We start from the raw sequence: 26,825 nt of genomic DNA on the forward strand, positions 1-26,825 counted from the left end.
GCGCGCCATGTGGGACCCTCCTCTGGTGACTGGGGAGCAGCCAGGAATTGAACCAGCGCTGCAGAGGCTGCGGGCAGCTTTGCAACCCAGCGCTCAACTGCTGCCACTGGGGAGGCCCTGTCTTACTTTTCATTATGATTTTATAATAAAATTTTCTACAGAACTTCTTTTTGACTCTCTTATTTACCAAGTATTTATTGTGATTCTTCACTCAATATTTGATGCTGAAGCAATGATCAAGTCTTTATTCCACATGGGGAAAAGCAAACCTGACTACCTGAATAGTATACAGAAGGAATCAGCCTTACAAAGTGGTGAGGGGTATCACCAATGTTTTTATGCCATGAGAGAATAGCAATAAAAATGTACAAGCGCTTTCATTTCTTTCTCTTTGCGACTATTAAAACATTTAGTAATTATTTCAAAATTACATAATAGGCAAAAGTATATATAGCTAAAACAAGGGATGTATCTCTTGTCTCTTAATTAAAAATTTAGTTATGCACCATCTAGAAACACAGACTTCAGTGCCAACATCACAATATAAACTACCTATAGGATAACAGAAACCGATATTTTTTAAAAAGGGAAAAACCTAAAGAAACACCTACCACACACATACCTTTCAATAGAATTTACTATTTACAATAAAGACACTTTAAAATAGAACAAATTTAGAACAGGAAAGTGTGCAGCAGTAAAGTGTGGAGCAAGATGGTAACCCAGGAAGCTCCAGAGCTCTCCAGCTCCCATATACTCAAAAAATATTACAGGGCCTCCCTGTGGTGCAAGCACCACACTATGAAGCAACCCGCAGCCTCTGCAACACGAGTTCGATACCTGGCTGGCCAGAGAGAACCCACATGGCACAGCAGACCGCTCATGTAGCGCCCGCTGCTCCCCTCAGCAGTATATTTCCGTCAGTCTGCCTGTTCTGTTCCCCACTCCGTCTCTGGTGAATCCTCTCACCCCCCACATCTCTGGCCTGTATCCCAGTTCTTGTATGTATAAATAAATCAATCTTTTAAAAAAAATTCGACAAACAGAGCAATTATTGCTGAAATAAATCCAGAAACCAGCTGAGCACCTCCTACACATCAGGTGAATGAGAAAATATCCAAATCAATACAGGTTGAAAAGGTTGAGATACACACATGGCATAAATTCCACCTCTGGCAGAGAGCCCTGAAAGAGAGCAAGAACTCCCATCTTCCAGCTTCTCCCTAAGGAGTGAAGTATTTGGACCCAACATTTAGCATCCCAACTTTTAAGACTTCCAGGGATCAACCCCCAAACCTTCTATCTCTGAAAGTAAACAAGGCTGCATCTAGCAACACTCACAATACCACAGCAAGTAAAGAAGCTGGCTGGTGAATGAGGCTTATCTACCACACAAAACTGTTCTATACAGGCTGGGAGATAAGGCTGTTTTATCTCATGCACAGAAGGCATTACAAAAAGTCAAGGAAATGAAGAAATAGAGGAATATATTCCAAACAAATAATGTCTTTAGAAAAAGATTTTAATGAAATAGAGATGAGTGATTTACCTGATAAATAACAATCACAAAAGATGCTCACTGAGGTTAGGGGAACAACTCATGAACAAAAAGAATTTTAACAGACATAAACATTTTAAGAGTACCAAATAGAAATCACAGAGATGAAAAACATAACAGCTGAACTGAAGAGCACAATATAAGGATCCAACAGAAGACGATTTCAAACAGAAGAAATGACCAGCAAACTCTAATCAGAGCAGCAAAAAGACAAAAGGATGAAAAAATTGAAATTAGCTTAAAGGACTTATGGGACATCATCAAGTGGACCAATATATTCCTAACAGAGGTCCCAGAAGGAAGAGGGAGAGAAAAAAGGACAAAAAGTGTATTCAATAAAATAACAGACGAAAACTTCCCTAAGCTGGGGGGAGATATGGGCATCCAGATACAGAGAGCCCAGAGTCTCCAAAAAGATAAATCCAAAAAGACTAAAAACAATATACACTATAATTACTGTCTGAAGTTAAAGACAAGGAAAAAGCAAAAGAAAAGCAAGTTGCTATCTGAGAATCTGTCAATGGATAAATGAATAAAGAGATTACACATACACACACACACGGAGGAATATTATTCAACCTTAAAAAGGAAGAAAATCCTGTAGTTTATAACAATTAGGATAAACCTGGAGGGTATGACACTAAGTGAAATAAGCCTGACAGAGAAAGACAAATACTGCACAATATCACTTCCACAATAGAGTAGAAAAGTGATTGCCAGAGGGGTGGGGAAAATGGAGAGGTTGGTAAAAGGGGACGAACTGTCAATTATAAGTTATTCTGTCAATAACTCAGATAACAGTTATTCTGTCAACTCAGAATTATAAATTCTGAGACTAATACTTTGTAACATGGTACCTTATAGTTGATATCACGTTATTGTACAAGTGAAATTTGCTTTAAAAAAATTTGCTGAAAAAATCTAACAACTGTATTTTCTAGTTTAAAATACTATTAGTGGAAAAAATGCCAGAAAACCTTAAATGTTCTCACACACATAAAAAAGCCACATATATGGGGTAATGGATGGGAATCTTTTCTTAACAGCAAATCATCACATTGTAATCTTTAATTTTGTCAACTGTACCTCAATAAAAATAAAAATTTAGATCTTAAGGAATTTTTCAAATATTTTTTTAAAAAGTACAAGTTCTGGGCCTCCCCGGTGGCGCAGCGGTTGAGCGCTGGGTTGCGAGGTGCCCACGGCCTCTGCAGCGCCAGTTCGATCCCTGGCTGCTCCCCGGCCACCGGAGGAGGGTCCCACATGGCGCGCAGACCTCTCCTGCCGCCCGCTGCTCCCCTCAGCAGTGTGCCTCGGTAATTCTGCCTGCTCTGCTCCCTGCTCTGGCTCTGGTGGATTCTCTCACCCTCCTGTGCTTCTGACTGTGCCCAGTGCTTGTATAAATAAATAAATAAATCTAAAAAAAAAGTCTACTTTAAAAAAAAACTAATAAAAAAAATAAAAAAAAGTACAAGTTCTAACTACTTTATATAAAGAAAGTAAATTTATTTTCTAAGAAATTCATCTTCATTTTGTTTTTAGTTATCAAATAGAAACCAACTATCCTACCAACACCCATTTGTATGAGTTTGATTCTGTGACACCTTCTGGCCAGAGAGTAAAAGGAAAATGATCCCTTGATGCATATGATGAAATACCAGTAATAAGAACTGTCTAGTTCCTCTTCATCAGATCCAAAATTTGAAACTTCATGAGAAATATAACATTATTTGTAATAGCATTTAAAATTATCTTTTCTCTTTTTTATAAACCTTAAAGTCTCTATGAAAGCACTTTTACCATACTTATTAAGAATTAAAGAAACCATTTGAGTAAAAACAAAAATGCGACACAGATTATAATCAATATTGCTATTAACTTTTGGTTATTTAGTGATCTGGTAATAATTAAAACTACATATAGTTTTATTCTAAAGTGAGACTTCTTAATAAACAATTCAAGTAGTTACCTCAGTAATGGCATTTTTTGACTTATATGTAGCAAAGTAGGGTTGTTCCAAAAGCCACAGTGATGTAAGTATGGCAGCAGTAGACGTCTTTACACGAATAACAGGACTGTACTCAGAGTTAGACTCAGCGAGACCAGGATCACAGAGCAGTCTTCTATCAGCCCATCTTATCATCCACTCCAGCAGCCTTCTGATACTGCCAAAATTTTCATTTAGTGCTAGGGGAAGATCTTCTTGAGGGTTAATATCATTGCACTGAATTGCTTTGAAAATATATCTTCTAGTTTTAATGGATTTGGGAGTCCAAAAGATATGGTTTGACAATTTCTGGATTAAAGGTTTCTCTGAACTGTCGTCTTGTATTCTGTAAATTGACTTTTGTTTTAAACCAAACAATCCTCTTTGCCCTTCATTTTTATTGACTTCATTCAAAGGTTTCTCCACAGAAGATCTGAACCCTGGATTCAACAGCACTGAAGCTGAAGGTGCCTGGCTTTCAGATTTTTCAGACATGTGTGACTCAGGAGCAACAACAAAGCAAGATCCAGCTCTAAACACATTCTGGTCTTTGGCTTTGCCCTGACGTCGTTTTAATGTCGTATGTACATCAAACAGTAGAGAATTAAGTTCATGTTCTCTAAGATGTTCAGAGAAACTGGTTAGAAATGGAATGCTAGGTTCCTTGGAACTAAGTAAGTCTCTTTCAAGAACATAGCTCAAGAAGAGCTCAAGAAATTTAATGTATTCGTCATCATCCCTTTCAAATTCCCAAATACCTATTACTGGAAGTCCATTTTGTAATAACTTTTCATGGTCTTCTTTTTTTTCAGTGTCTTTTTTCTGATTACTTACTTTCTTTTTTCCATTGGGCTTACAAGTTAATGTTAGTTCCATGTTATCTGAGGCATTTCTACAGCAAAACAAAGTTGAAAAAGACAAAATTAAAGATCATTTAATCATTAAAACAGATCTCAGGATTGATAAGGAAAATCTCTTCACGGAGTAAGTCACATATCTCTTGTATCTCAATCTCTTATCTTTCAAATGAAGGCTTTGGACTAAAGGATCTTAAGTGTTCACTAGTATTGAACATTCTGAGTCCAAAAAATGCGACACAGTAATATCAAAAGGGAAAACTATGTATTAATAAAAAGACTAAAATACAGTCACAGAAATTTCAGTGTAAAAGACATGAATTTTTTTTCTGGGGAAAAAAGGTTCTGTAATAGATCAGAATTTAGGAATACACAGCCAATAAAAATTCACACCTTAGTTTAGGGTTTCTTTCTCTTTTTTGTTTGCCCTCATGCCCTCAGCTGTCCATGTAAAATGTGCAACAATAAAGCTAAACTCATGCCATTTTCAGTGCCTTGGATGGAGCGGGAAGGGATAATACTAAGTGAAATAAGTCAGGAGGAGAAAGATAAATAATGGATGGTGTCACAGATATTTGCAATATAGAAAAACCAAATTAAGAACCGGGTAAAGAAAAACTCAAAAACTAGCCCTTGGAAACTGACTATAGACCAGAAGCATTCAGAGGGGGGAGGGAGGAAGGGGTAACAACAAAGAAAGAAGAAAGCACAATGGACTATGGTGGTAGAAAAGGGGTGATTTGGTGGTGGGTACCCTAGAGTGGTGATGCCTATGGGGAGGATACTAATTTACCACAATTAAAATAACAAGTTAATAAAAAATATATGCAAACATGCTCAAGGCTAAAAGTAAAATAATGTGTTTTTTTAAATTAAAAAAAATGTGCAATATCAAGAGTGCCCTCAGGATTATTTATTACATGAAAGTTGGGAATTTTTGCTAAATACCTTCTATTGCTAATAAACCTGCTGGGCAGGCATCCTAATGATCAACCATAATTACTTTTAAATCTACCGCACTTCAACATGTTCTTTAGAGCAAAATACAGAACTTTAACTTACTCAAGAGAAGTACAGTTCCTGGGCAGAAGTCACTATGTCTCACTGTATTAAAAAATGTACAACTAGCAGTCTGTAAGATATTCCTGTGCTAAAACTGAAGCTATGTGGCAGAACAAGAATATCACTAATAATATGGTTAAATATAGTTTAAGCAGATGTTTGAAGTAGATGGAATTACTTCATGTAAGCACGGTTATGACTGATTATATTTTCAGTCATGAGGACTGCAACTGCATTGCAGATACTGAAATTATATAGAAAAAATCCTGCTTAGACAGAGCAATAGGTTAAAATGATAAGTAATAATTTCTCAACAACTTATGGACAGGCTTCAAATTTGAATGTGCAATTTCTTCCCTGGAGGCCCTTCTAAGTAACATACCTACCCCAAGAATCCTAAATCATTTAAAAGAACTAAAAATCCTTCGGTGAACTCTATAATTTTATCTACTCATTTGATTATACTACCAGGTGGAAAAAATATTTCAGATATGAATAACATTGAAAACAGAGTTTTCAAATGTAATTTCATTTTTATACTCCTAATATCCTTGTGAGTGGGGCAGGGAACACTCACACTGTCAACACAATCAGCTCATCGGTTGTATAAAACCAATGAAAATTTATTTTCCCAAAAGTAGGAAGTGATTTCGATTAGAAGATCTCAACTGTACCTTTGATATAAATGTATTCTATATTTTTCTTCAACTGACAGAGCTTCAGAGAAGGTATCTGCTGTATCCGCATCACTGTAAACCAGAGAATTGCCCAGTTCTGTGAGTGTGCTCCTGCTCAAACTAGTCCCCAGTGAAAACCTGTCAAAACCTGGAACCTCAGCTGGTTTTTCTTCTTCAATTGGCTCCCATATATTCATCTCAAAAGAGCCTATATTCCTCTTCACACGTTTTAGGGCTTTTACCCTCACTTTGTGGAGTGTATGAATGATAACGGACATCATTTCTTCATTTTGGGGACCTAGGAAGAAAATAACAAAATCTTTATAATTCATTAAAATATTTTCAGTCAATACAAAGAAAACCCAATTCTGATCCTTGCTGGGGATACAAAATCTAGTTGATGACCAAGGTTTATTTCCAACATTTTTCATGTTGTGCTTTTCTTTGTACTGTTAAAAAGGTGACGGTCCATGTCATAAAGAAAAGCTGCAGAAACAAAAGAAGTTCCATTAAAAAACAACAAAAGGAACAGAACCTAAACTCACAAACATGTGTCCTGGAAAATGGAAAATTAAGTCATTTAATTATTTAAAAAATCAGGACATAAAAACAATCAAACAAAACAAACACAAACCCTTGGACTCTGACAACAAAATGGTGGTTACCAGAGTGTGATGACTAGACATCAGATGGTGGGTATGATGTGAAATAATTTAAAATAAAGTCTGAGGTGTCCATGTTTCTTTAGCTAAAATTAATTTATGTTCTGTCAGTCACCACTCGAAGTAGAAAAATTAATTTATTAGTCTTTAAATTCTTTCTGATTTTTAAGTATATATATTTTCTTTCTATTGAGGTAACATTAGTTTACAACACAGCATAAGTTTCAAGTGTAGAGTTTTGCTCAACTCAGCAACTTTATGTCTCACATTACTAACTCACACTCATGACACAAAGTCAGTTTTGTGCGATTCCAAACCAACAGATTAGTGCTTCTATCTCCAAGGAACAGCCGAAATGCATAGAAACAGTAAGTACTAGAAAGTGTGCCTTCAAATCTAATTAAGAATCTTCAGTAATTTATCAGATATATAAAAAATGACATGACTGTGAAATTGAGGCTACTAGGGTTGGGGTGTGGAATATGGAGGGAGGGAGGCCCAATGGTCTATGGAGAAGGACAATGTGTGCTTCTGTCTGGGGTGGGTGTGATGTGGGAACATACACATGAAGGGGTGGGGGCTATTACCCTAAATCAGATATAATACTGTAAGCCAATGTTACCTCAGTTAAAAAAAAATTAAATAACATAGTATACCTTTCACAACACAGTGTCTGAGTCTCTGCTGGAGAGAGTGATATTTTTCTCTTAGTGGAACCCGTATGTCCTCAGGATTGGGAAATGCTTTCACAAAAATTTCTGCTACCTTCAGAAAAGTTAAGAAACGAATTCTATGATCAACATCATTCTTAATCGAAATAAAGCAAAAATCCTGTAAAGTCTGATTCTGACTTAATTTCTACCTGCAATTATGTTACCTTTCTGATTGGTGGCAGTTCTCCAATAAGGCTCAAAATTAGATCCTGAATAAGTTCTTCAATATTAGAAAAACGAGAGAAGGGTAGCATTCTATAAGCCCATTCTATGGCACTGAGACAATGCTCAACCATACAAGAATCAAACTCCACTTCAATGTCCTAAATGGATATTTAAAAAAAAAATCATCTAAATGGATATGCCAGAATTAACTCAAGACAAAGTTCTGTTACAAACAATAAAATCTTCTATCAGGCAATACTTTCCCCAGTAATGCTTATTTATTTTTCTCATTCTTGTACAGGTAAATACCTTTTTCCCCTCCACATTTTCTCTTGCTTTCTGATACTGCCTGCAACTATAGGATAACTTATCACGGATATGCAGCATCCAACACAAAGCACAAAGTTCTCTGAAGCAACCTAAAAGCAAGAAAACAAGTATGAAAGAAAATCGTATAAATATCTACATTAATAGTATCACTTCAAATTCTACTGGGTGTTTTTAAAAATAAATCTTTATTTTGTTGATTAATAAAGAAACGTGCTGATTATAAACACCATCGATAAAGTCATGAATATCCTCCCAGAATTTTTATGCACATTATTCTAAATTATGCATTTAATTGAACAAAAATATTGAAAACATTTTTATAGAATAACTATTTACTAGTAGTTCACGTGCTTTAATAAAACGTGACCGATCAAGTAACACCCCTCTTCTCTAGTCTATTGTTCTAAGGTTAACAGGACCTTTCCTTGTGGAAAACTGAATAGTCATTGATTTAAGCCTTTTTTTTCCAAATCAGCCTTATTTTTACAGTCAACTGATTTTCATGTTTGTAGTCAGTATTTTCATTTTTCTTAGAAAACATAAATTTTTAAAGAACCATTACAAAGCCAGAAAGTATGGTCTGACATAGAAACTGAGGTGGAAAGCCAGTCTTCACCAAAACCTATCTGTGCGGGATAAGGATGGTGGTGGGTGGTGTAAGGATGGTGCAAGGGGTGCGTAGTTGGTAAGTATTGATACATGCTACGGGGGGGGCTATCAAGATCACCTGGCATTTTCAAACTACACTCCATCCTCATAATATCAGATTCTGATAGGGTCTACCAAGGAAGCATGGTCCAATCTTTCTTTTTTCCCAGAAAGACTCCATTATTGTGGAGTATGTTTCATTGTCTCATATTTCAGAGGCATGATGGGATAGAACTACGGCCAAGAATCTGAAAGAGGTCCTCCCTGGTGGCCTAGGGATTAAAGTCTCAGTGCTACCACTGCATCAGCTGAAGTGGCCTGAGTTTGATCCCTGGCCAGGAAAGTGACCTATATGACACAGCAGACCTCTCCTATCTCGCCTGCTGCTCCCCTTAGCAGTGTATATCACTCTGGAGATAAAATTAGGAGTGACTGTTAAGAATTAAGATTTTTTTTTTAAACTTTTTTTTTTTAAGAGGCATGTATTTTTATTTATGATTTTTTTATTTATTTGTTTGTTTGTTTTGTTTATATATGTACTGGGTACAGTAAGAAGCGCGGGAGGGTGAGAGAATTCACCAGAGCCAGAGAGGGGAGCAGAGCAGGCAGAAGGACCGAAGTACACTGCTGAGGGGAGCAGCGGGCGGCAGGAGAGGTCTGCGCGCCATGTGGGACCCTCCTCTGGTGGCTGGGGAGCAGCCGGGGATCGAACCAGATCCACAGAGGCCGTGGGCAGCTTCGCAACCCAGTGCTCAACCGCTGCGCCACTGGGGAGGCCCAAGAATTAAGATTAAGCAAAAGAGAATGGGGATGAAATTGAAAATGTCTGTTCCTTTTAAGATTCTCATGCAGATAACTAGACATAGACCATAAACAGGCAATACATTTGATAGAGAAAATACATATTAAATGTTCAACATAAGTAGTCTAGATAAAAACATGTTACTATAAAAACTATTATTTTTTTACCCATTAATCTGGAAATTGTAAAATTTGGCATACTAGTTCGAAACATATAAAATAGGCATATCCATAGACTCAGCAGCAATTCCACTTCTGAGGATCTATCTTAAGAAAATATATCAAAATAGCAAAAAGAAACGGATATGCCTGAAGCAATTCAAATATACAACAACAGAAGTAAATTACAATACATACACTAATAGAAGTCACTAAAATTTAATAGATATGAAAGTTCACAAAATTGAAAAAAGCATTAAGTGGGCATATTAAGTTAGAAAAGAAGGAAACAAGATTGATGAGTGCATATTCAAAGGTTCAAGGCCTATCCACTTAGTTACTGGCAATGTATCCTAAGAGCAATTACCAGAGAGGCATTGTTAAGTGCTAAAGTTTCAAATTTAAATAATAAAATAATGACGGTGTCATTAACTGTCACTTGTCATATAACTTAATACCATACACAAAATATACAGTATTATAAACATAAATATTAGAGAACATACTTTGCTTTGAAGAGTGACAATATGTTAAATATATCATTGTTCATATTTAGATACATTTCTAAGCAAGCAGTTTATTTTCAACAAACCTATTGCTTTAATGGAAACTTCATCAAGCTTGTGGTCTCCAGTTGATCCAGGTCTAAAGAATGCTATACCCCCTTTACAATAATTAAGTAATGACTGAGGGAAAGGACTCAGTGAAGGAAGGGACCCTTTCATTCGGATCTGAAAATAAAGAATGATAGAATATGTTCATTGTCAGTCATATAAATCAATTTTTAATAAGGTAGGCAAGATAAGCCATACAGAATAGAAAACACAGCATAGTTCCAAAACTATGTTAAGTAAAATACCCCTAAATTAGCTTACAAATTTAACTCAAGAATTCACTAGTTTAAACTAAAAAATAGAAAACAAGAGTTATAATCAAATTACTCTCTCTTGTCATCCAGTTTTTGCTTACAGTTATAGCTCCACTGAAGTCAGCATGTGAAGGGATGATAGTCTCAGAATCAAACTGAATTGCACATTTCAAATGATATCAAGGGGGAGACTCTGACTGGTGTGCTCAAAGGAAACACACAGCAAAGAACTACCTCTAACTTTCCATGCTTTGACCCCACAGAAATCCCCACAGGACACAGATATCAGGTAAAGTACTGATTTTAAATCTTCAGTGATGGGGTGACGGGGGGGGAAGTAACTGAAATCAACTGGAATTAACAGAATAGATTACACTAACAATTGCCAGGCAGAATGGGACTAACGTAATGACTCAATTTGGAGGCTTTATCTCTCAGTAGAAAGAATTAGGACTGTCCAGATTGCTTATTGTTAATAAATCTGCAATTCATGGACTTATAGGGGAATATTCCTTAGGAAAATGCCATCAACTGGAAAATATTTTTCTTATAAATTATTTTATTTTATATAATTCTTACATCATTTTTCATTTTTACATAAAGTACGCATTTTCATTTTGGTTATATTCCCCATACAATTCCCACCCCCCCTTATTCTAACCCTAATCTCTCTTCTCCTCCCCCCACCCCCCACTGTAGTGTGACTCTGGTCTGTATCAACTGTAAAATATTAATATTAGTATATTATGTTGTTTGACATAGGACAGAAGTGGCTCAGACATTCCGTACCTTCTGCATGACTTTTCTTGCCCACCTCAACTGCAAGATGTACCACTGTGCTACAGGAAAAGAACACCGAGCGGCCCGGAAGAGCAAGAGGATACGTTGAAGGATTCCAGATACTTTCTGGCGATTATCTTTTTCAGCTTTTAAAAGAAAATCATCACCATCTTCCTGATAAAAATAAAATAATTGATTTTAGTAGCTAGTAATATGGAAATTTTAAAGGTTGAAGTAAAAAATACAGATTGGTTAGTGATATTCAGTGCTTCTCAAACTAGAATGTTCCTGGAGATTTATAAGGAAATTTTGAGGTATGGTCTTAAAAGACTTCAACTACAGCTATTTCTAGTGTCAAGGAACTATTGATCTTCCGTCATAAATTATCAAGGGCTAAACTGACCCAAATCCCAAGTCTTCCCCACAACATTAAAGCCTACCACTCTTGTTTCCACTGGTGTAATATTATAGAGAGGTTCCTTTCAAGAATGCCCTTTCCCTATTTCTACCTGGAAAAATCTTACTTGTATTTCACCATCATTGACTCAATGAAGCCGTCCCACTCTGTTCTACTGTTAACACCTGACTTTCATTATAGTTTTTACCAATTTATTTTCTACTGCTTAATGTTTCCTACTATACTGAGAATTACTCAAAAGCAAAGACCTTGCCATTTGTCTTTGCATTATCATAGTGATAGAATAAAGTCTAAAAGTAATAGGACTCAATAAATGTTTGTGAATAAATGCTATTCAAGAGAGTAGAGATTAAATTCCCAGAGAATGAATTAATGTGAGTACAGTATACATTTGCTTCCCCAATATCCACCTACCATTACTATTTCTTCCTAGTACTCAATTTTTTATGGGGTATCTGACCCTCTTCTCAACCAATATGATTCAAGAAGAGCTGATCCCACATCCTCAGCTTCAGGGAAGGTTCTAATCAACAGAACCTGCACTAAACCTAGCCACAATAACTGATTAAAGGACAGATAGTAACCTAAGTTAGTCTTGCTTGGAATGCTGGGAGAAAAATACTATTGCGTTTTTTTCCTCCTTTTCCCTCTCTCTCTGAACATGGCAGCTACTGGCAGCTATCCTGCTGTCACAAAGGGAACCAATCTTAAGCTGAAGCTGATACCTTAGAAAACAAAGTAAGAGAGAAAAAGCCCAAGTCCTTGGTAACATAGCTGAGTCAGCAGGCTGCACTCCCATGATCTTCTCAATTTTACCAGTCAATTCTGACAAATTTTCTATTACTTCCAACCCAAAGGTTCCAATTGACACTGAATCCAACCGTTGGGGTAGGAGAAATCCTACCATTGAGGTTTAATAAAATCTTTTCTAAATGAAGCACTATGAAGTAACCATTCAAAACCTAATATTGGCATAGGAGATCTCAAAATGTCTAAATGTTATTTCTAATTTTTAAACCAATATATTGAAGACTGAGATGTGAGAGTAAAGAGAAATTGCTAAGAACTATCATAGATTATTTATTCGTTCCATTTGTAATATATTACATTTGAAATACCAAGTGAAATATTTTTAACCTATTAAAACACAATTCTAAACATAAGGATGTAACAAAAAGCACTAAATAAAACAAAAAGTAGACAGAAGTTGATAATTCTGAAACAGCTAAGTATAATGAAACAATACCAGAATCACTTTAAAATACTAATCAAATACTAAAATAATTCAAAAGTAAATAATTTATGTTAACACTTTAAATCTTAAAACCAGTTAATCATATTAAAATTTTTCAGAGGAAAACTTCCTGAGACAAAAACAGCATTGCTACCCAATAAATAGTAAAGGAGAAAAAAAATGACATTTCTAAGAAAAATAAAAATATTTCAAAGAGCCAAAGACAAGTAAATAATAGACAAAAATAACACCGGGCTTTCAAATTTTGATATTCATTATTTTATTACCTTATACAAATGCCTATTTTTTAATTATTTGGATAATATTTATAGCTCATTTGTTATATCACTGCAACCACTTTAACATTTATTGAATACCTACTATATATGTCCTAAGGTAAAAGCTTTTACAGGGTATCTCATTTAATCCTCATATTATGCTATGAGATATACGATCATCATCAGTACCTACATTTTACAGGTAAAGAAACTTGATAACACTTTACCACATTGCATAAAGCTGTATAATTAGAAAACGGCAAAGCTGTGATCCAGAAGTCTGTCTTTAGAATGTGCACATTTAACTTATTATCAAGTTGAATATTTTTAAAATTGGACAAAATCAACTTTATAATAATTAAAATATTAAGCAGTAAGCTTACTTCACTAAGAACAGCTGGTTGAGGACAATACAAGGGAGGAGCGGGAAGATACATGCCAACTGGCACCAAGCCCCACAGTCTCTTACTGAACTCCTTGGCAGAATGTATGAGCAGCTGAAAAGTCCCTGAAACAATATCTGCATCTGCCATCACTGCTGCTGTCAGTACTTCCTGCACAGAACCAAGCAGGAGATTTGCATCTTCCTCTTCAATGGGATCTATTGAATACAAGTGGTTGAACAGTTAAAATTTAGATTATACTCATCCTATCTTGTAGGATACAATTTTCACATCTTCAAAAGTTAATCAAAAATCAATATACTAAAAAAATAAAATCAATATACTAGGGGCCTCCCTGGTGGCACAAGGGGTTGAGCACCACACTATGAGGCAATCCACAGCCTTTGCAGCACGAGTTCGATCCCCGGCCTACCAGGGAGCAACCCACATGGCACAGCAGATCTCTCCTGACTCACCCACTGCTCCCCTTAGCAGTGTATTTCAGTCAGTCTGCCTGTTCTGCTCCCCACTCTGTTTCTGGTGAATCCTCTCAACCCCTGCATCTCTGGCCTGTACCCCAGCTCTTGTATGCATAAATAAATAAATCTTTAAAAAAAATCAATATACTAGATGACAGGTAAAATATACAAACTTTGTACAAAAATTTATTAACTATTCTGTCACTTTAAAAATAAAGGCAATGGGGCCTCCTTGGTGGCACAAGGGGTTAAGCACAGCACTATGAAGCTATCTGCAGCCACTGCAGCATGAGTTCGATCCCCTGCCAGAGCTACCCACATGGCACAACAGACCTCTCCTGTCTCTCCCACTGCTTCCCTCAGCAGTGTATTTCAGTAGATCTGCCTGTTCTGTTCCCCACTCTGTCTCTGGTGAATCCTCTCATCCTCTGCACTTCTGGCCTGTACCCCAGTTCTTATATGCATAAAGAAATAAATCTTTAAAAAAATTTAAAATGAAAAAAAAAGCCATAAGATTTACATTAACCTGATACATCTGTCAGACCATATGTATGCAACATACCTGTAAATTGTTTGTATTTTGAGTCCATTTCACTTTTTGCTTCCAAAGAAGCTGGTTGACCTAAAAAACATTGAAGTTTTTCCTGGAAAATCTGTGCTGGAGTCACATTTAATGGTAGATCTAGACTCTTTTTCTTGGATCTGAAATCACAACAAATTAATGGAATGAATCAAATTTTTTTAAAAAGGAAATATTCACATATTAAAAGCTAAACATGAAAATTTAAGAAACAATGAAATTCATTTTATTTATTCATCTGATATTTAGAAAAGAAATGTTCAAAGACATATTTAGTATTAAGAAGATTATTAAGGTTCTCCATGATTTTGGTACCAGTATATCTCACCATTCGTTTTCCCCACTGCTGCCCTAACACATGCCTCTAATCAAACTGAAACAAACCTGCTTCTTGCCATAAGTCTTTGGTCATGTCCCTATGGCTACTCAATTTGTCAAGGTCCTATCTTCCCTTTGATGCCCATCTCAAATGTTATTTCCTATGTAAAGTATCTCCTGTCCTTCCCCGACTTGATGTTATTGATCTCCCCATCCTACCACTGGACTTTTTCTTTCCACAATAGGTACACTGTAGTTATTTTTTGTCCTATTTTCTGTTAAATTGTCAATGTTTCAACATAGGAACCATGTGCCACTTCAGATTACAACCACTAAAATACCTGACACAGACTTGGTACAGAATGCTACTTAATAAATATGATGAATTACTGAATTCTTTTATATTACTGGTAATGCCAGACAGCAATACCGTAATATACAGAGATTATTTTGATTAGCTTAAACCTTAAATACTATTTGGCATAAACTTTCCCACTGCTTATAATACCTTTGAGAGTATTACTAACAAATAAATGTTTTAACACAAATAAGCCACTGAGCTGTTCATCTAGCAGCCTCTAGCTGCATGCAGCTATTTAAATTCATATTAATTACTATTAAATCGAAAATTCAGTTCCTTGGTCTTACTAGTCACATTTCAAGTGCTCACTAGCTACATGTGGTTAGTAGCTACCTTATCAACAACACATGTAAGACATTTATATCATTGAAGAAAGTTCTACTGCACAATGCTGAACTAAGAATGCCATAAAATGTAATGGGAGAAATATAAAATACTTTATAGATGATTCTAGTATACCATTTCTTAAGTTTGCCTAAATATGCATACCTTGTGAAATTGCTATCTTGTTTACAGAACAGTTGGAGGGCCAAACCAATTGAAACAGATGTCTTCCAGTCTCCAAGTTTATGTGCCAACCACACAGCTTCTGGAATCAGGCCACCAATAAGTAATAATTCGAGGGCATATTCAACTGTCCATACATTAGAAAGATTCTGATCTCTAACAACACTGGCCACCTCAGAGTGTTGCAGAGGAATAAGTCGTAGAGACTGTTCTATAAATAAGTTAAAGAAAATGGGTATTACATTTCTCAGAATTCACTCCTGCTTAAATGGGTATGTTTATCTCTTCAGTCAATATTTGATATATGAAATCACAACATGGAATGTATGTATAATATGGATTAAAATAATATTTAACATACATTAAAAGAGTTTAACACTGAAGAATATGTCTCACGAACATGTCATGAAGAAAATGTCAGCATTCTTAAAAATGTAACAGAACAGAGTAGAACGGACACAGAAAAGACTATCACAGTGCACCACAAAAGTAAACATACAGTTCAATGAAACTTTTTATTCAGATAATATGAATGTATATATCCACACTTAAAAGTACTGGGTCACAGCATACCAGTTTATTACTCTAACATGTGTGTCTTGAACATATTTATCAGTTAATGTTATTTCTTGCTTAAAGCCCTTCAATAACTTCTTACTGCACTTACAAGATATTCAGATTCCTTACACTGACATATACTATCCGGCTCCTATCTATGTGACTTCATCTTCTATCACTTTCCACCTTATCCTCTCTGCTCTAGTCACACCTATTTTTCAGGTTCTCAAACATATCAACTTTGTTCTTGCTTTGGGACTTTTGTACAAGCTCAAGTTAGAATGCTCTCAGTCCTCAGTTGCCCATGTCTGGTTCTTTGTTGTCATTAAGAGTTCAGTTTAGGGGGCCTCCCTGGTGGTGCAAGGGGTTAAGTCTGAGTACTATGAAGCTATCTGCAGCCACTGCAGCATGAGTTCAGCACCTGGCCAGGGAGATGACCCACATGGCGCAGCAGACCTCTCCTGTCTTGCCCGCTGCTCCCCTCAGCAGTGTATTTCAGTAGATCTGCCTGTTCTGCTCCCTGCTTTGTCTCTGGTGAATCCTCTTACCCTTCTCTATCTCTGGCCTGTACCCCAGCTCTTGTATGCATAAATAAATCAATCTTTAAACAAAAAAGTTCAGTTTAAATGTCAACTCTTTGGAGAGCTCTTACCTAAATCCCACTCTGAAACAACCACTCAATCACAATGCACTACACTCTATTTTAATACTCAACATAACAATTATCACCATTTGACATATCTTATTAATATATTCATTTCACTTCATTTTCTGTCTCAACCTATTAGATATAAAATCCATAAAAACAAATACTTTATTTCTTTTGTTCACAACAGTTAGGATAAGGTTGTTTCACACACATTTCGATCCTATTGATGAAATGATTACACAGAACAAAGTAAGTGATCCAAAGAAAACAATCAAAGTAAATCATCTAAATTAAATTACATTCCAAATTAACACGCACAAAATGTGTTTCCACATTTTATACAAGTGAAGGCAATAGCCCTGTGTTTTTAAACATTGAAACTTCACAAATGCCAATCTGCCCAAAATCTGATTAAGAAATGCTCATTCAATTAAAAACAAATCTAAGCAATTGCCTTTCTCAGATCTTACTCATTCGCAAATAGTCACTGAACATCTATTATCTGTCATCATATGCTGGAACAGTATTATTTCCACTGGACAATGGTCCTCCTATAAAATGATTTTAAACAGTATGTGCAGAAATAAAAGTGAAAAAAATTGTTTATGTATTACCTGTGTTGATATGAAGTGGAGGCAGAACATTTACATTGTGAGGTGGCAAAATGCCAAGCGTCTGGTTGGTGAAATAGGCAGCCATGAATCGAGCCATGGATTGGATGACCCTCACTGCTGCCTCAGGATGAACACTGCCAGTCATCCCAAAATCACAATGAGACTTCTCAGGAACTAAAGGGTGTATGAATCAACCAAAGGAGATTCTGAGCAAACTATCAGAAAGTAATTAATATCTAAGTTCCCAACATTATGCAAAATAATTTTTTTTTCTGGGATGAGCATCCATAGCCTATACATGCTAATTTATAATAGTTATACTTCTTGAAGACAATAGAACAAAAACAACCAGTTCATAATTATGTGCACAGACATTTAGAAACTACTATGACTTGAAGTGAAAGTTTTATTCAAAAACATGGAAAATAATCCAGTCAAAAAATGGGCAGAAGAGCTAAAAAGAAACTTCTCTGAAGAGGAAATGCAAATGGCCAACAGGCATATGAAAAAATGTTCAACATCACTTGTAATCAGGGAAATGCAAATCAAAACTACCATGAGATACCATCTCACACCAGTGAGAATGGCACATATTAAAAAAACTAGCAACAACAAATGTTGGCGAGGGTGTGGAGAAAAAGGAACTCTTCTGCACTGTTGGTGGGAGTGCAAACTGGTCCAACCACTATGGAGAGCTGTGTGGAGATTTCTGGACCTACTAAACATAGAGCTTCCATATGATCCAGCAATTCCACTCCTAGGTATTTACCCAAAGGACACAGAAACATCAATTCCAAAGAGCACCTGCACCCCTATGTTTATAGCAGCACTGTTTATAATAGCTAAGCTTTGGAAACAACCCAAATGCCCAAAAATAGATGACTGGATCAAGAAGATGTGGTACATATATACCATGGAATATTACTCAGCATTCAAAAAAGATAAACACATGCAATTTGCAGCAACATGGATGGCGCTGGAAGGGATCATGCTCAGCGAAATAAGCCAAAAAGAAAAAGAAAAATACCGGATGGTCTCACTCATAGCAGGAATCTAGAAAACTTAAATAAGGGACCAGGAAAATGAATATAAGAAAGTGAAAATCAAAATCAACAAAAAACTATGAACCAGAGACACTTTTTGGGGGGTGGGGGGCGGGAGGGGAAGGATTGGGGTCAGAATGGGGCGTTTGCAATTGTATGGGGGAATATAAAAATAAAATTTATTATTTAAAAAAAAAAAAGACTGCATATGTACAAATCATCTCTGGGGGATACACAAGAAATTAGTAACAGCATTTGCCTCTAGGGAAGTGAGCTGGAAGACCAGGAACAGAGACGGAAAAGAGACTTTTATTTGACGAGATACTTCTTTGTGCCTTTCGAATTTTTTCCTATGTATATGTATAATCAAATGGAAAAATAAAATTGCTTTTCAAAATTGAAAAAAAAAAACAAAAACATGGAAGGGGGGCCTCCCTGGCAGCATAGGGGTTAAAGTCTTAGTGCTATCAAACTATCACCAGCCACTGTGGCATGAGTTCAATGCCCAGCCAGGGAGCTAACCCACATGGCACAGCACACCTCTCCTGACTTGCCTGCTGCTCCCATCAGCAGTGCATTTCAGTAGATCTGCCTGTTCTGCTCCCCACTCTGTCTCTGGTGAATCCTCTTATCCCCCGCACCCCTGGCCTGTACCCCAGCTCTTGTATGCATAAATAAATAAATCTTTTAAAAATAAGCATTATAAATATATTATGCATATGTTCATATATCTCTCACTCTGGTTACTGCTTAATTTAAGTAAGCCTTTTTTAAAAAGAGCAATCCAGATAATCTGTAATCTCTTAAACAGATATTTAAAAATAATCAGAAGACCTCAGAAAGTGATTTTCATTACTTTACAAAGCCATTTTGAGCAACAGTAAAGAAAATATGAATACATTAAGTAAAATACTTGGGTTTTGTGTAACAAATACTGGCTGGGAAAAAACAATTATATCAGTTGAGAAGGCAATCATCACCAAGCCCTGGGGATTCAAAGATTAAAAAAAACAAACAAAACTCACAATCCTTGTTACTGAGAAGCTGACAGCCCAAAATTCACCATTAATACAACTTAGACACTATAGAAACAGATCTATGAACTTCTATGTGCAATTTCAACTCTAAACCTATAAATACAAAAATAACAAGGTTAAACATACTGATATGAAAAGCATACCTGAACAATCTTTATCTTCTTTTATAGGCAGTTGGGACCATCTCAGTATTTTTCTTACTAGCTGATCACATAATCCTTGTGCATCGTTTAAATTGTAACAATAGAGGTAGCAGTATAAAAGAGAAAGATAATAGCGTATCTGAAGATAACATGTCCTTCTTCCTCCTTAAAGAAGAAAGAATTAAGCGTAGATTAAAAACACATTAGCAAGGCAATGTGTTCTTGACATGGGTGCTAGGGAGCAGTGCTCTATGAAATCCATCAAGTTGTATAGTCATGTTACTGAAATTTTCTGTATCAATTTTATACTTTATTAAGATAAAAAAACAGATCAATACTTTGTTCTTTTTCATTTTAGGTTCTAAACAATTTTATTTTCTTTCATCTGGCCCTAGGATAACTAAGATTTTATCCAAAGAAAACTGTACATCCTCACAATCTCAGCATTAAGAACCACAACAATTATCTCAAGGACACAATATAGGAAATTTGTTTCCCAAGGGAACATGATTTTTAAAAAAAGGAAAAAAGAGGGCCTCCCTGGTGGCGCAGCGGTTGAGCGCTGGGTTGCGAAGCTGCCCACAACCTCTGCAGCACCGGTTCGATCCCCGGCTGCTCCCCGGCCACCGGAGGAGGGTCCCACATGGCATGCAGACCTCTTCTGCCGCCCGCTGCTCCCCTCAGCAGTGTACTTCGGTCCTTCTGCCTGCTCTGTTCCCCGCTCTGGTGAATTCTCTCACCCTCCCGAGCTTCTGACTGTACCCAGTGCTTGTATAAATAAATAAAAATAAATCTTTAAAAAAAAAAAAAAAGGAAAAAGAAACCATACACATATCAAGTAGACAGTCAAAGGGACTTCCCGAAGGAGAAGAAACACTATACAATAAACAGGAGTCCCTGACCACTGCCTTCAAATATCTGAAGGATGTTTTGGCTTGAGACTGCTGGCTGTCTACCCTTTAGCCATTCCTCCTGAGTTAAAAAATTGCAATTCTATTTGGGGTTACACTGCACCTACAACACAAGTTCTCATTAGATGTGGCTGTGTGAAAATGTGACTATGTTTTGAACCTAGAGATACTATTCTGTGAACTTCCAGAAAAGATGCTTAAAGACAGGTGGTTCACATCTTACATCAGTGAGAATGGCACATATTTAAAAAACTAGCAACAACAAATGTTGGCGAGGTTGTGGAGAAAAAGGAACTCTCCTGCACTGTTGGTGGGAGTGCAAACTGGTCCAACCACTATGGAGAGCTGTGTGGAGATTTCTTGACCTACTAAACATAGAGCTTCCATATGATCCGGCAATTCCACTCCTAGGTATTTACCCAAAGGACACAGAAACATCAATTCCAAAGAGCACCTGCACCCCTATGTTTATAGCAGCACTGTTTACAATAGCTAAGCTTTGGAAACAACCCAAATGCCCAAAAATAGATGACTGGATCAAGAAGTGTGGTACATATACACCATGGAATATTACTCAGCATTCAAAAAAGATAAACACATGCAATTTGATCATGCTCAGCGAAATAAGCCAGAAAGAAAAAGAAAAATACTGGATGGTCTCACTCATAGCAGGAATCTAGAAAACTTAAATAAGGAACCAGGAAAAAGAATAACTATAAGAAAGAAAATATCAAAAATCAACAAACAACTATGAACCAGTGATACTCTATGGGGCGTGGGGGGCGGGGAAAGGAGGGATTGGGGTCAAAATAAGGGGGTTGTAATTGTATGGGAAATATAATTTAAATTAAAAAAAAAAAGACAGGTGGTTCAGCTAGAAAATGAAAGCTTTCTTGCTCTGCTTTCCTTCATTCTTTGGCTGCATTGTCTATAGACGTGATGGCTGGCATTCCAGAATCCATCTTGGCCATTGTACTAGCCTCGAGATGGGAAGCAATGCACCAAAGATGGAGTAAAAAGTAATCTAAAGGAGCACTGGTCCTCAATGAGATCTTATCAGTCCAGGCTGTCAACTTTTGGCCTCCATGCATAATAAAAGAGAAATAAAGTTCTTTCTTATTGAAGCCACTGCTATGTTTAATCTCCATTTCTAGAACCCATTTCTAATTAATATAGTAGGAAATGATATTAAATGAAATATAAGGCCTCCCTGGTGGCGCAAGGGGGTTAAAAATGCAACCTATGAAGCTGTCCACAGTCACTGCAGTACGAGTTTGATCCCCGGTCGGCCAGGGAGATACCCACATGGTGCAGCAGACCTCTTCTGACTCGCCTGCTCTTCCCCTCAGCGGTGTATTTCAGTCATTCTGCCTGTTCTGTGCCCCACTCTGTCTCTGGTGAATCCTTCAATCCCCACACCTCTGGCCTGTACCCCAGTTCTTGTATGCATAAATAAATGAATCTTTAAAAAAATAAATGAAATATAAACAATGTAACTCAATTTTGAAAACTTTTCTTCATCAGATACAGATCAGGGGCTGCCAGAGGAGAGGACAGGGGCAGGAAAAACAAGTTAGGGAGGTGAAAAGGTACAAACTTCCAATAATAAATAAGTCATGGAGCTGTAATATGCAACATGGTGACTATAATTATAATACTGAATTGCATATTTAAAAGTTAATAAACCTGAAAGTCTTCATCACAAGAAACAAAATCTGTAATTTATGTATGGTATGGATGTCAGCTACCCTTACTGTGGTGATCACTTCATAATGCATACAGATTTATCAAATCATTATGTTGTATACTTAAAACTAATATAAAGTTATGTCAATTATACCGATTTTTTCATGTTAATTATACCTCAATTAAAAAACTGTTAAATATTGGTTAAATAGATGAATGAATAAAACATACAAAGCCATGACAGTCAGAAAGTAAATCTAGTAACTGACCAAACCTCACTATGTACTGTTGCTGTCAGGATAAGTTCAAAAGTCATCAGCTGAGAACTTCTGACAACGCAGTCACATTCTCAGTCCTTCATCACAAGAACTATCACCAGTTTCCAGAATCCACACCCCCACATTCTCATCAAAAACTCCACATAATTCCACATAACCCAACAATAAATCTCAGGAGATTCTTAAGGCTGAATTACTTAAAGGCAGAGACCCTTAACTAATGTATCTCTAAGTATGTAAGAAGATGATAAAATATTTGATCCCTAGTCTTTCATATAGATACTTGCAGTTTCTCTAAAAGGCAAACACCCTTAACCCCACTCCCCCCCAAAATTATTTTATTTAGGATCTAAGTCTCATTTTTCCCCCAACAACCAATCACATCACTAACCAAAAAAAAAAAAGACAGGAGTCTTGTCTACAGATAAGAGGGTGCTACAAATCCTAAGAATATTATTAATTTTAAGTATATATGACAGTCAAGATGCCTAGAATACGTATTACATTTATGCATTAAGAAACTGTTGAGTATTCATTAATGTGAAATTATTTTAAGCTATACAGCGTGCTAAAATGTTTTTACATATTATAGCAAAAATTTGTTAATACTTCACCACCTTTCTCTTGTATTTCTTGAAGAGATTTCTTCCATATTTGAACAGCTTTTTCATATGATCCTAAAAGGAAACATTCTTCACCTACAAAGGTTTTAACCAACAATTAGTCATGGTGATTACATGACTATAAAAATTTACCATTTTAAAATTCAATGCCTGGGCCTCCCGGTGGCACAGCAGGTTGAGCACAATGCTGTAAAGCTGTCCACAGCCTCTGCAGCGATTCCTGGCCCACCGGGGATATACACACATGGTGCGGCAGACCTCTCCTGGTTCGCCCGCTGCTCCCCTCAGCAATGCTTTTGGTCTGTCTGCCTGTTCTGCTCCCCATTCTGTCTCTGGTGAATCCTCTCACCCTCCCACGCCTCTGGCCTATATCCCAGCTATTGCATAAATAAAAAAAAAAAAATTCAATGCCTATATCTATATCTTAGCTTGAATTTATTTTGAAAAACAATTGCAACTATTTAATAAAATTAAGGCCCATTTAACAGTATTGTTTATTCATGGGGTGAAAATTTGATTATAAGTGTGAGGGAGAAGGGAAGATGGTGTTGGAGGAAGCTCCATGATTTGCTTCAGTGAGAACAAAACTGAGAAGTCCAAACAGACACTGAGCTCAATGATCCCACCTCAGGGGATGAAAACAGAGTGCATCAATCACCAGTATGTTTGAACAAGAGGAACAGAAGAGACACAGAAAAAATTAAAATTAGAGGAACAAAGTATGAGTGTGAATAAAAGGTGGCAGCTCCTGGGCCAGAAACCACAGAGGTTAGGACTGATTGCTGTGGATCTAGCTGCAGGACAGTGCTGGGAGAACCAGGCAGATGAGGACTCCTGTGAGAAAGAAAAACATCAGGCACAATCCCCAACACCACCTTCTCCTGGGAGTAGGTGCATATGGGGACCTAGTGGATAAAGTGAAGCTATGTGGCATGCATTGGGGCTGCACGGAAAGTCATCTTGTAGACTTCAGAGACATACATCTGAGCCTCAGAGAGCAGAGCTAGCAGCACTGACACAGGCACAAAATAAGCCAGGACACAGCACTCTCAGGACCAAGGAAGCCAAGCTTACACTCATTGAAGACCAAGTTATACATAAATGCTCCCTGACATACTGGGCCATCTCCTGGAAAAGTGGAAGTGCTGCAGCTGTAACATTCCAAATAATGGGAAGATGAAAACACAACAAATGGCAATGGAAGATGTGGTATATATACACAATAGAATATTACTTAGTTTTCAAAAAAGATAAACATTTGCCATTTGCAGCCACTTGAAGCATCATGGATGGAGCTGGAGGGGACTTTTCTAAGTGAAATAAATCAGGAGGAGAAAGACAAATATTGGATAGTGTCACTTATATGTGGAATGTCGAGGAACAAAATAAAGGTCAAATACAGCCAAAATAATAACAAACCCTAGAAATCTGATGGTAGAACTGAGGTTCCATGGCAAGAACAAAGAATGGGCAAGAACAAAGTGGGGAGAAGGATCAATGGACTATAGTGGTGGACCATGGGTGGGTTTTGGTGGTGGGTATGGTAGAGCTTCTATACTTCTGAAACACAACACTGTAAAACAATATTACCTCAATTAAAAAAAAAAAAAAAACTGGTTTTAAGATACTGACCATTGACAGACTTAAGGTCTACAGTTTGGTTCAAGGAAACTCCAGCAGTCTGTAAGTTAGCTTGTATATGACATAACAAGGACTTGACGGTAGATGCTTCCTGTGTCATCTTTTCAGTTAACTGTGTGTCACCTTCGGTAATTTTTCGATCTAATTGTATTTGATAACATATAGTTTTTTTGTACAATATTCTCCAGAGAACAATCAATCTGCACAAAAATAATCATCAAAACCAAATTTCAGAATTAGGATAAGAATGAATATAGACTCCTTTTTCTTTTGCCTTATTCTTCACTGAAGTAAAAAAAAAAATATACAGACTAATCAGATTTTAAATATAGCCAAATCCACAGACAAAAAATGCATATTATTAAAATCTTCATAAATTCATCTCACACTATGTTCATTTTATACTTGCCTAAACCAACATCTCAGCAGTCTCATGAGTGCCCAAGACTAATAAAATACCTATGGTGAGTAACACTTGTGATGTACCCTAGATATTTTTAAATAAAATATCTATAACACTGAGTGCTCTATGCTAATTGTTATAATGAGAGATATATGGTTTGGGGGTAATAAAAATGCTGTAGAATTAGGGTTAAGTTCTACACTCCTGTGACTATACTGAAAATCACTGCATTGCACACTTAAAGATGGTGAATTTTACAATGTGGAATTATATTTCAAATTATATTTCAAATTTTTTTACCCTAATAGTAAAGTAATTATACCTGTGTCCCGGCTGATGAACAAAATTTACTACTTGAGGGCCAGTCTTGAAAGGTGAGTTCCAAGAACAGTTTTCCTGAGAACCACTATGTCGAAACATTTGAAAAATGGGTACCACCAATGAGTCTTGATTTACTGTTCTACTTCCATCTGTGGATGCTGAAATAACTTCAGGTTGGAGACTGTAAATTCCATTTAAATTATTAGCTACCATTCTGAGTAAATGAAAACAAGCTAAAAGCTTCTCTGAGAATAACTGACCCTGTTGTTGCTGAGTCAGCAAAAGTTTCATAGTATTTGAGGTCAGCTTCACCAAATGTCCCACATTTTGTTTATATCTCAGATCCCAATACTGGATTGATAAACACTGATGAAAAAGCTGAAGAACACAAAGTACCCATGTATTATGTCTCAGGCTCTTGCTTAAAAATAGATCAAGTTTGGGCAAGGGACATTTTATAAACTGAAGAATATAGAAAAGGTGAGTGATACAAACTACTGTGTAATTTAACATTAAATTTTTTTCTGGCACATTTTTTGAAATTCCTATAGCCCATGCTGCAAGGAGATTTTTCTGGACAGAATGCAGTTCTGTAATGGTTTTATCTGTATCCTCGGTATTATCTTTTGCATGTATCGTATCAAACATAGATGCAAATTCCAGTCTTCCCTCCTCCACACTACTAAACAATGAATCATTTTTATGGTTCCAAGAGAGTAAGTTGTCTGGAAAGTGTTTGTCTTCATTAGTTTGTTCTGCTTCAAAATCCTAAAACATGAGTGAAAAAATAGAATCATCTTGCTGTTCTCAGATTCTCTATAACAAAAGAAGAACAAAACATCCTTCTTGAAATAAAGTCAATCTATAATTGTTCAAGTAAATCAAACACTGTTATCATGTACCTGCAAATCTGTTTTTTCATTTAACTTCATTGTTTCTTCTGCCTGCAAGAATCTAGGGACAGTAGTATTACCCAAGCTTTCATTTTCTTGGTATTTTAACAGGCTAGACCTTAGAGAATCCAGTGATCGCAAGTTCAGTCCTTTGCTTTTGGGCTATCGAAGAGAAGACAAAAAAGATTTCCAAGAACAAA

General features: G+C 36.5%; 1 protein-coding gene across 1 annotated transcript in view; it reads right to left on the reverse strand.

Moving 5' to 3' along the window:
- Positions 1–26,825, reverse strand: part of CPLANE1 (ciliogenesis and planar polarity effector complex subunit 1) — a 95,411-nt gene that overhangs the window by 59,182 nt on the left and 9,404 nt on the right. The window contains exons 10-25 of the mRNA XM_084233903.1: positions 26,635–26,787; positions 25,734–26,500; positions 25,000–25,208; positions 23,362–23,442; positions 19,870–20,034; positions 17,647–17,820; positions 15,808–16,036; positions 14,622–14,761; positions 13,581–13,798; positions 11,277–11,441; positions 10,212–10,350; positions 7,991–8,100; positions 7,681–7,839; positions 7,460–7,568; positions 6,139–6,439; positions 3,528–4,437 (exon numbers count right to left, since the gene is read on the reverse strand). Coding sequence (XP_084090029.1) covers positions 3,528–4,437; positions 6,139–6,439; positions 7,460–7,568; positions 7,681–7,839; positions 7,991–8,100; positions 10,212–10,350; positions 11,277–11,441; positions 13,581–13,798; positions 14,622–14,761; positions 15,808–16,036; positions 17,647–17,820; positions 19,870–20,034; positions 23,362–23,442; positions 25,000–25,208; positions 25,734–26,500; positions 26,635–26,787 — 4,029 coding nt within the window. The remainder of the gene's footprint in view (positions 1–3,527; positions 4,438–6,138; positions 6,440–7,459; positions 7,569–7,680; positions 7,840–7,990; positions 8,101–10,211; positions 10,351–11,276; positions 11,442–13,580; positions 13,799–14,621; positions 14,762–15,807; positions 16,037–17,646; positions 17,821–19,869; positions 20,035–23,361; positions 23,443–24,999; positions 25,209–25,733; positions 26,501–26,634; positions 26,788–26,825) is intronic.

Source organism: Talpa europaea, assembly GCF_964194135.1.
Source record: "Talpa europaea genome assembly, chromosome: 5".
Taxonomy (NCBI): domain Eukaryota; kingdom Metazoa; phylum Chordata; class Mammalia; order Eulipotyphla; family Talpidae; genus Talpa; species Talpa europaea.